This window comes from Ahaetulla prasina, chromosome 2, assembly GCF_028640845.1.
Source record: "Ahaetulla prasina isolate Xishuangbanna chromosome 2, ASM2864084v1, whole genome shotgun sequence".
NCBI classification, from domain to species: domain Eukaryota; kingdom Metazoa; phylum Chordata; class Lepidosauria; order Squamata; family Colubridae; genus Ahaetulla; species Ahaetulla prasina.
In genome coordinates this window covers 257,824,328-257,835,991 of record NC_080540.1, presented here as the reverse complement: position 1 = coordinate 257,835,991, position 11,664 = coordinate 257,824,328, and the positions used below count along the sequence as shown (strand labels likewise).

The following is an 11,664-nucleotide window of genomic DNA, read 5'->3' as shown; positions in this document are numbered from 1 at the left end:
ATTGCAGAAACAATCAATGTTGCTCAACAATGATTTTTTCTTTTTTTCTTTAGACCAGAGGTTGGCAACATTAAACACTCAAAGAGCCACAAAGATCCTACCCGGAAGTCCCCCATTCAATTCTGGAGCCAACCGGAAGTCCGGTTGCTCTATCATAGAGTCTCCTCCTAGCTATACTAGTCTCCCTGCTGCATAGTAATTATTATTATTTTATTATTATTATTATTATTTATTCAATTTTTATACCGCCCTTCTCCCGAAGGACTCAGGGCGGTGTATAGCCAAGGTAAAACAGACAATGTAATATACAATTAAAATACGAATTAAAAAACTTATTACATAATTGGCCTAAAACTTTGGAACATAAAAACTAAAACCCACTAAAAATTAATAATAAGCCAGCCCCGTGCGAATAAATAAATGTGTTTTTAATTCGTGGCGGAAGGTCCGAAGGTCAGGTATTTGGCGTAAGCCCGGGGGAAGCTCGTTCCAGAGGGTAGGACCCCCCACAGAGAAGGATCTACCCCTGGGGGCCGCCAGCCGACATTGCTTGGTGGACGGCACCCTGAGAAGTCCCTCTCTGTGTGAGCGTACGGGTCGGTGGGAGGCATGAGGTAACAGCAGGCGGTCCCGTAAGTACCCAGGCCCTAAGCCATGGAGCGCTTTAAAGGTAGTAACCAAAACCTTAAAGTGCACCCGGAAGACCACAGGTAGCCAGTGCAGTCTGCGCAGGAGTGGTGTTACTTGGGAGCTATGTGAAGCTCCCTCTATCACCCGCGCAGCTGCATTCTGGACTAACTGAAGCCTCCGGGTGCACCTCAAGGGGAGCCCCATGTAGAGAGCATTACAATAATCCAAGCGGGAGGTAATGAGCGCATGAGTGACTGTGCACAAGGCATCCCGATCACGGAAGGGGTGCAACTGACGAACCAGGCGAACCTGGTGAAAGGCCCTCCTGGAGATGGCCGTCAAATGATCTTCAAACGACAGCCGTTCATCCAGGAGAACACCCAAGTTGTGCACCCTATCCTTTGGGGCCAATAACTCGCCTCCAACAGTTAGCTGCGGCTGCAGCTGACTGTATCGGGGTGCCGGCATCCACAGCCACTCCGTCTTGGAGGGATTAAGCTTGAGCCTGTTCCTCCCCATCCAGACCCATACGGCTTCCAAACACCGGGACAGCACTTCAACAACTTCGTTGGGTTGGCCTGGGGTGGAAAAGTACAGCTGAGTATCGTCAGCGTACAGCTGGTATCTCACCCCAAAGCCACTGATGATCTCACCCAGCGGCTTCATATAGATGTTGAACAGAAGGGGTGAGAGAATCGACCCCTGTGGCACCCCACAAGTGAGGCACCTCGCGGCCGACCTCTGCCCCCCTGTCAACACCGTCTGCGACCGGTCAGAGAGATAGGAGGAGAACCACCGATAAACAGTGCCTCCCACTCCCAATCCCCCCAGCCGGCGCAGCAAGATACCATGGTCGATGGTATCAAAAGCCGCTGAGAGGTCTAATAGGACCAGGGCAGAGGAGTAACCCCTGTCCCTGGCCCTCCAGAGATCATCCACCAACGCAACCAAAGCTGTCTCCGTGCTGTATCCGGGTCGGAAGCCGGACTGGAATGGGTCTAGATAGACATCTTCATCCAGGTATTGGGGTAGCTGCCGCGCCACAGCACTCTCTACAACCTTCGCAACAAAGCGAAGGTTGGAGACCGGACGATAATTACCCAAAATAGCTGGGTCCAGGGAGGGCTTCTTGAGGAGGAGTCTCACCACCGCCTCTTTCAAGGCGGCAGGGAAAACCCCTTCCAACAAAGAAGCGTTGATTATCCCCTGGAGCCAGCCTCGTGTCACCTCCTGAGTGGCCAGCACCACACAGGAAGGACACGGGTCCAATAAACGTGGTGGCGTGGAGCCTCCCCAACAACCTGTCCACGTCCTCGGGAGTCACAAGATCAAACTCATCCCAAACAGACTCAACAAGACGTGCCTCCTCCCTCTCGCTTGGATCATCCCAATTAGTAACATCTTTGCCTGAACTTCTTGATGCCATTTATGGGCTGGCGGTGGAATTCCCTAGACTAATAGCTTTGGAGGATTTTAATCTCCCTTTCCTTTGAATGGAGCCTGAAGTGATTTCATGGCTTCCATGACAATCCTGGGCTTTTACCACATCATTCAAGAGACCTTGGGGTTGTCACTGCAGGCCTGCCATATGGTATCTGTGATGCTTTGACTAAGGGGGCAACTGAAACCTTGGTTCAAGTCACATCCATATCACTCTTCTCTTGGGGGTCCCAGCACTCACCATGGTTTACAGAGACACTGAGGGAGATGAAATAGGAAAAGAGATGTCTGGCACTCAACAAACAGCTAAACCAAACACAGGTTAGAGCCACTATTAAGACCTACCTTGTGGAGATAAGGATGGCAAAGTGCCAGTACTTTTCTGCCCTTACTGCATCTGCAGACTGTGCCCTTTTCAGGTGACATAAGCCTATTTATTATTGTGTACCAACCAGAGTCCTCCTTTGTGGGAGATGGGCAGATATACAAATCTGATAAATATACATATATACATACTAAAATTAGATACTCTGCCCTTTAGACAGCGAATGTGAAGAATTTTATCAGAAATATATGAGAAATGCAAAGAAGTGCATATAGAAGTGAGATTGGACAATGCCCCTCTATCCTGGCAACGGTATTGTACAATGCCCAAGACTGTTTTGTCCTGTGTTATTTAATATCTGCATGAATTTGTTGGGGGATTTTTCAGTTGGGGGTTGAGCTGATGTTACTGAGTTTTACCTCTCTATCACAATTGAATCAAAAGTGATTGTTCTTATCCTAAACCAGTGTCTGAATGCAGTGAAATGTTGAAGACCAGGAAATTGAGACTGAATCCTGATAAAAACAAACAAAAAACTTGTAGGCATGTAGACCTTGAATACGGGCATTTAGTTTGCTTTTCTAAACTAGACTGCATTCCTTCAGAGAATTGGTAGTTCAACTGGTGGTGTTCCTAAGGTTTTCACTGAGAGCCCACATGGCTGTAGTGTCCCAAATTATTCATTAACTTTGGTTATATAACAACTGTAACTGTTCCTTGACAGAGATAACCAGCCAATGTTAATGCACTGCAGTGGTGGGATTCAGCCAGTTCTGTCCAGTTTGGTCAAACCAGTAGCAGCGACTGCAGTAGGCCCTGCCCACCCGCACGTAATGCTGTCCTATTTAGCCACATTTTGGAGGCGCACATGCAAGCAAAGAGTGTGCACGGAAAGCCGAGTATGTGTGGAAGGTGGTGCATGTGCTCACATTTGTGAACTAGTAGGGAAGGTAAGTGAATCCCACCTCTAATACACTGTCAAACTCATGTTTAGACGACTATAATGGGGCTACTCATGTGCTTGTTGTGAAAGTACAGCAGGAACAAAATACGGAAATGAGGACAAACTCGCCTTCACTGTTATAACCAGTCTTCACCTTAGCTCTTCATCCAGGACTTCCTCGCACACATTTGTTTTTTGCTTTCTTTTCTCTGCACCTTTTTAACAATCTACTTTGGTCACCCTCACTCCCCACTCTTCTACCACTTCGTATTCCTCCTGTAGCTACAAGTTGTCTTACATGCATGCTGAGCATTGCACTGCAATATTTAGCATATATTTACTGAACAACCACTGTGTTTTGAAAGCCTTATCTGCAAAATTGGAGTAAAGTGTTCTAAACAAGTGTTCAAAGGAGAGGCTAAATTACTTGTCAATGAATTCTCACATGTATTAAAATTTTGGTTTAATGCATTCAGCGCCTATAAAAATGAAACCCAGCAAAGGCTTTTAATCACACTGACATTTACATATGAATAAATGAACGGCATTCTATAAAATGTATCAAGACTGGATCTTGATATTAGAGATGTGCAAAATATTTAATGCATTCTGAGAGAATGTTGAGAATGAATTTCACTGGATCAATTGTCTTAAAGACTTTACCAAGTATTATATTTACAGCATTTTTCACTATTTTACACACAAAAAAATCTACTAATGCCATTCTTCCAGAAAAATTAATGTATTGATTACTGTAGAAGAAACAAAGTGCCCAGCTGAGCAAACAAAAGGACTGGAAAAGGAAAGAAATTGACTTTATTTTACAAGTACAAGTAACAAAGAATTGAACAGCAACTCCTATACACAAAATAATATTAAACTGCATTAAACAAGATGATCCTGACAGAATACATCTCAACAGTGCACACAAATGAGACCTGTAAGTTTAATAGCAGTAGTACTGTTTAGGAAGGCATTTTGCAAATATCCTTCCTCTAATATATACAGTTAAAACAATTGTGCTTTTGCAGATTTAGGACAACAGTGCTCTTTTTCATAGGATGAAATGATGAGGACAGGGAAGAAAAAAGCATATAAAATTGCACAGCTCCAGTGTGGCATGGACCCTTTCATTCCCATTGGAGAAACAAGAGGTGCTTGTTTTCCCTGTAACTTTATGATGGCATTTGGAGCCTTGAGACATACCTTCAGTTATAATCACATTTTTTGGGGTGATTTGTATTTTAAACTCCTATCCCATTGGCTGACTTCCTTTGCACAAAACCAAAGAGGGAGTAGACGGAATTGTTCCTGTGAGAGGTTGAAAGGTATACTGAATGCTGTGTAAATCTTTGAAAAGGTAGTTTCCTTCAGTAAAGATTCTAGTGAATCTCCTTTCCTTCAAAGTGCCAGAGTAGTTCATTTGGCAAAAATGGCAGTCTTTCCATTAGGTGCTGATCAAGTCCATTTAGAGCAAGCTTACTGCTATATTTTAGATGGGAATAGATATACTCACTCTCTGAGGCACTTCACATCAAGATAAGAGTGATATGTCTCAGGGAGGACAATAAACTTATGTACTGAATGCAAAAAAATTCCTCCTCAAACCCTGTTAGGTTTTCATTTTTCTTAATAGATGACCATTCACTGGACTACAACCTAATCCTTGGTTTCCAACATAGTTACACAACTTTTATATTTGGTAAATTCAATGGTAATTTCAACTGGCAACAGTCACAGTGCCCAGTTTAAGAAATGCTAACAAGAATTTGAGTGTTTATGTGTCATATCTGCAAATTGAAAACTATCTGTAAAACACTATCATTTCAGTTTAAACTGCACACCTCACAAATACCTTTGGCTAAGTTAATGATTAAGACATGCTTAGAAAAAAATGAATGTATTCATTAATTATAGCTAGGAATGAAGGAGAAATGTGTTTGACTAGAATTATATAAGCTTCTCAGTGAATAACCTTAAAGGTTAAAACATAAAATAGAATATATCTGTATTGTACCTGGTGTTTTTAGAATTTTTCAAGATAATATGCAATTGAACATGACATACAAAATATAATTATTCAGAAACCCATATGGAGAAATTATTTGTGAAAAAAGAGAGCATTTAATATACAAGGAATATATGATATGGAAAAGCATGAATTTTGGACAATATTTTATTCATTTAAAAATTCAGAAACTGATGCAAAAATGTTTAGAAATTAACTTAACCAACACTGAAATATTTTCCGGTTTCTATACATTGCTATTTTAAATCAACAAATATAAAATGTTATCAAATTACTCATTTTTATTACCTTATTTTATTTCTTGCACCAGTTTCTGAATTTTCTAAAGTATGAAAATTGCTACACATTTCCTTGCAAAATTTTCTACTATATTTAGCCACACCTTTTGTAATATACGCATTTTTACAAATAATTCATGTATTTTCTTCTCAGTTGTACCAATATGGTGAACTTATCCAATATAGAGATTATACAGTGTCTTATATCTCTAGCATATATTTTCTTAACATTTTTTTTCCAAGCGGCTTCATAAAAATGTATGGAAACTGTAATAGACATGAATTTTAATCAGCCTATATGTTTGGAAAATGTAAGTTGACCAAATTTGCAATAATTGTGCAAATTGTGAATCAAGCTTATCCTGCCTTCTATTGCTTTTAATGCATCAATTTCAAGTAAGCATGACCTAATCTAGATTCAACTAATTGTCTTTAATTTTGTAAAACTTTTTTTTGGATGATATAAAATAGAGATATATCAGATAGACCACAAACTAAAGGAAACGTTGAAAAGATTTTATCTTTTAGTTAACAGAATAAGAGAGGGAGAATATTCCAAGGGGAAAAAAAATAAGAACAGAAAAACTGTAATTAACTGGATCTTGATGAAATAGTTTTTACATGGAATGGAGGAACTTTTCACATTAACATCATTTGCATAATAGTAATCATTATGCAAATAATATAAATTGACACAAATGATATACTTTTCATCATTTACATAATGGTCTATGAGAAATCTCTTAACTTAATGGATATTTCTTAATAACTCCCAATTCCTATTACTCCATTTAAATGAGATTTCATTGTACATTTATCATCGCTAACCTCAAAAACTATAGAGTTCCTAACAGAACCCCCAATTTATAAACATTGATTTATGATTTACATTCATAGGAAAAACATTCTTGAATGAACACAAATTCCCTTTCTAATTTCATAGTTTAAGGTTTCTTTGTAGATTTTGTATCAAGTGATCTAATTTTGCACCTGGATATCTGTTGGAGATAGTGCTGGGCAATAATAATGGAAAAATATTAGTCTATTCGTCCAAAATCCTGGCAGTAAAACATGGTATGGAAAAGAGCAAAAATGAAGAGAAACTTGAATTTATTCTTCACAAGGATCTGAAAAGATGTCACCTATTATTTCAATATATGGCCAAAATCTTCCTGTATATTTTCTGATTACCTTTTCTTCTACCTGCGCTCTAGTCAAATATTCTCAATTAAAAATTATTGAAATCACAGAAGATTGTCCCATTAACAATATCAATACCACATGAGCTTGACAGTCTTTGTTTTTATTGTTTTATTACAATAGTTTTAAAGTCTTTAATTTTATATCAAAAATTTGATGTCTTTGATGTCTCCATATTTTATGGTGCCTGCAGGCATGCATCTCCAATTCCAGATTTTAAGTGGTGGCTCTTCTCAAAAGCTATCACTGACAATGTAGGTCTGCATAAAGGAAAAACTTGCTGTAGGAGTTGCATTTAAAGAAATAATAGAAATTTCAAGGCAATCTTCATTTCAATTCATATAAAAAACAAAACCCAGGACAAAAACATCAGGCAGCTTTTCCTCAAGAGCTGCAGAATCTGACAATCAAGAAGAGGCAAGGCAGTTCTACGAGTTGAATTTATCATATATAAAATAAGAGAGGAAGGTGAACAAGTTGACACTGTCTATAAAGAAGAGATGTCAACTTATTTGCAAATAATTTCAAACATAGTAGAGGAAATGCGTATAAGGCTCTGAAGGTATTATGGTTTTAAGAAACTTTCTGATAGTTTCAATCACTTTTAATTATTTTTAACTTAGAAGCTTTTATTCTAAGTTATTGTTTTGTTCTTTTATAGTCCAAATCTATCCATGTATTTACTGTCTTCAATGAGGCTTATTTTACACAAAGGATTTTAATGTTTTATAGTGAAAAACAGTTGATTTTTTAAAATAATGTAATATATCAATATATATTAATTTTTTTTAATTCTAACTTTCTTCTATTTTGATTTTGAAAAATTAAATTTCCCTGAGATGAAAAACATAAAAGGGGTTTTAATCAATATTTTTAGCCCTTTCTTTATAATGGACATATTGAAATAGCTTGGGTAAAGAAAGAATAATACAAACTAGTGATAAGTGAGTATTAAGATTCAAGATAAAGTAAGTTGATTACAAAGGCACTAGTCTTAACATCCGTAAGATGGTTGCCTGTAAGTTTTAAAATGTATAGTCTATTCTGTCAATTTTTTTAAAAAAATGCATGCATCATTCTTAATAAAATGAGTACTGCAGCCTGCAAAATATATCCTTTTACCTTTTTATAAACTAAAAAGAAAAATCTTACAACAATCGATTCTTCTTGTTGAATTATTTTAATGTATTTAATGTTCACTGTATTGCGAACAAGCGAGCTTATAAATAACCATAAATACAAATTAAACTTCTTTTGTTAGGAAGATCAATCTTATTTACTGAGGGAACAAGAAAGAGTATAATTTGCTAGCTTTAATGCCTCATCAAAATAAAACCTTGTGCTGGTTGAGTAGACAAGAAGTTACTTCAACAAATTTGGTTTGTTTGGTTACTTCAAAAAAAAAAAATTTTTTTAGAACAAGAAAAAGAAAATAGCTACCAGTTATAAATAATACTGCAGGAATCAAATACTTTTTCGAGGGAAAAAGAAACAGCAGCTAAATTCTTAGTATTGGCATGTATAAATTTCTCAGAAGCTTGCTATTCAAGCTTAGTAACACCAAACATATTGTTGTAAATTGTTTACCATTTCCCATCCACTTTATTAAGCTTAAATAACTTCATCCTTGCCTTAATCAAAAAGAAGAGAAAGAACAGCAAGTTATCAGAGAGGACATATGTCAGTGAGCTTTCCAAAGACATTATTAGGAAAAACAGGCTGCTGGATTAGGCAGAATATTAGTATGATCCACCAAAGTTTCTCTTATAGTCTTTTGATAGTGATGCGTTGGCAAGTGGAAGAGATGAATAGCTGATTTTAATGTAGGTTTTAAGTCAGAATTGAAGTCAAACCATGAAATAGATGGTTTAGCAGCCCCGTGATCATTATGTAAGTATGTATGTAGGCACAAATAGGTAAGTAGAAAGGAAAAGTGTGAGAATAGAATTTAAGACCTGGAAGGTTGTCGTAGCTCAAGATTTTTCCATTGGTGAGAAAATGACATCCACAGCCCATTCTTCCTTATATGTTCTATTTCATAAGATCCAATTAAAGTGTATTCTGTGTTTGCTTTTCAGCGGTTTTCTTCTTTTGCTCTTATTTAGAAATTGGAGATAAATGAGAACACAAAGAAATAAATACTCTGTTCACCCTGTAGCAATTTTAACACCAGTCATTAAATGTGCTTCAAATACTAAGGTTTGCAGCTATTCTGTGTACAACCCTGCTTGACGCTAGTGCTTCCGTTAAATCATTCTTTAGAAAACCTTTCGAAGCAAAGTGCAACAATAGAATTCTTCAAAATTGTAGTAGAAAAGGAAGCTTCTAAAAAGCAGAAAGGCAAAGTAACTCAGCAGTGAGGTTTTTCATTTACTATTTATCAGAATATTGTTAGGTCAAGAAAAACAGGGATATTGTCCAGCACTATAGTGAATATATTGTAAAGAAACTAAAAATAATGGGGAAAACTGCCAGTACAGAATCTGAAATAAATATTAATGTACTTTTCATTATTTCTATTATCCTATTTTGAGTAATGAAAGTTATGGGCACATTCTAATTAAGAAGGGAGAAGAATCCGTTTTGCTCTGTTTATAAAATATTCAATATTCAATAAAATATTCAAAAACAGAACCAAGACAAGTTAAGGAATTTGTCATTCAAACAGAATCTAACTACTAAGTTAACGGAAACAGAGATGATTTAAAACAGTTTCCTTAGCAGTACAGCAACACAGTGATAGCACTAAATGTACATGTTTTTGTCAATACTAGGTAAATAAATACATCAATTACAAAAATCAGCATAATCTTTGGTACCAAATGTAAGGGCACCTGCTTGTAAATGGTATTCTTTTCATATGCCATACAAGGAAACAACCTTGCTTTAATAACTGCTCAAAATATGAAATGCTTTGAGGATGATTAATTTATGCCACAGGGCCAAACTACATGGATTTCTTCTCCATTTAACTTGTCTTCTATTAGAGGCCATGGGAGGAAGCGGTGACAGTCCAAAAAATGTCAATATTGTGGCTGCAGCCACACAATCAAAACCTTACCCTTTGTCATCCTCCCCCAATACTCCTGACCTTAACCGTATGATTTATTATCATGAATGTGCTTTAAAAACATGCTTAAAATAGTTGTTTTCAAAATGACAGTTTGAAGTCAAAGCTGTATGAAGCCCTGAGCCAGAACATGTTCCCTCTCGGATTTCAGGGTATAAACCAACCTCTGTTTGAAAATCTTTCCTTGGGTTGCTGCTGTTTGAGGCAAATAATAATTGAGAATAGATGCATGAGCCCCAAAATGAAACACGCCATCTGGATCAGGATCTCGCAACTGCTTTTTCTTTGAAACAGAACAAACCAGGAAGAATGTTTTTCATTTGAACGTGTATTTATCAATCCCTCCAATAGAAGCACATTTTTTATTATTATTATTAATTTTTTATGCTGCACATCTCACTGATATGGTGACCCTGCGAGGCACAAAAAGCAACTGGGAAATTCTAACCTTAATACTCAAATTATACTTTTTTTTTTAATACTGCTCAAAACAGTCTCTCTGAGCGGACTTTTCTACCGTCCACTTTGTCTAAGAGGAGGATTTATAATTAAGTATCATTCTTGCCAGCATCACATCTTCCTGTTAGTGGTTAAGGCTAGCGTAGGGTACCTTCTGTGGCTTGTAAAACCAGGGGAATGGTTCTGCATACTACAGCATCAACGAGCCTGCCCATAGAGCCAGTTTTAACTTTAACTAAGGTTAAGCTGAACAAGATGATACAATATTGATTTAACGTTCAGATTGGTTTTTTTCTTTAATAAGACATTCTTCTAAGACCACTTCTTGAAGTTCACTTAGAATGTTCATATTATTGTCTTTTTAAAATCCCTTACAGAGTTCCAATACCCAAATACTATGATAAATGCATGACAATCTGAAAAAACAGGAAAGAAAAAGAGGAAGAGGTTATAATACAAAGTTAGGCATTCCTCCGATCAAGGTGTTTTGTTTGATCTTTGAGATATGATCCACTGCTCTCCAAATTCCACCTCGACTTCACTTCGTTTCATTTCAATGCCTGGGTATTCCTTTGGACGTTGCCTGACTTTGTGTGGAGGCAAATGAGCAGTGAGCAAATCATTTGCTTCTTTAACAAGTGATGAATGTTGGATCTTGTAAACACTACTGATTGTATACATTCAAGATTTGTTCTTAGCAAAAGTGGCACTTACTTGAATCATTGCACTCAAAATTTAGCACTTCAACAGGTAAAACAACAGCTGGTAATAGAGATTTGATGCACTTCCTTATGTTCTGATGGCTTGGTTCAGTGCATTGGGCTATATCCACTGCTTGGATCCCACTGCTGTTCTATAAAATCTGAATTTCCTGTATTCTCTTGATACTTGACATGTGCATTATTGCTGTATACATTTCCCTGTCATCAGTTTAAGTGCTCCTCTATTATGTAACATGTTCAGTGTTTTAAACTCTAATGGCATCCTATGGGGACTGGCGTTTGAAAAGTATCTGTACTTTAAGTCATCATAATAATGATATTTGACTGGTTTTCCATTTATATCCTTTGGGAAGGGCCAGAATCCATAAAGGTGAATTTCATCACAGAACCTCGTTGCGAGGGTATACATAAGGAGTCCAGTGCTGGGTCGCTTGATGTAAACTTTGTTGGTTAGCCAGTAACTGCAGAAGTTGGAAAACAAACAGAAGTACATTTGATTATTAAGAAGCTTCATTTCAACTTCAACAAGAACTTTTAATCTTAAACTATTTTCCCCTTGAAATATGAT

At 37.2% G+C, this 11,664-nt stretch overlaps 1 protein-coding gene across 2 annotated transcripts in view; it reads right to left on the bottom strand.

The window, feature by feature from the left end:
• Positions 1–4,137: 4,137 nt before the first annotated feature.
• ST8SIA4 (ST8 alpha-N-acetyl-neuraminide alpha-2,8-sialyltransferase 4) overlaps positions 4,138–11,664 on the bottom strand; it is a 101,579-nt gene continuing 94,052 nt past the window's right edge. For both annotated transcript variants that reach the window (XM_058171814.1, XM_058171815.1), the window contains one exon: positions 4,138–11,557. In XM_058171814.1, coding sequence (XP_058027797.1) covers positions 11,275–11,557 — 283 coding nt within the window. In that variant the 3' untranslated portion in view covers positions 4,138–11,274. The remainder of the gene's footprint in view (positions 11,558–11,664) is intronic.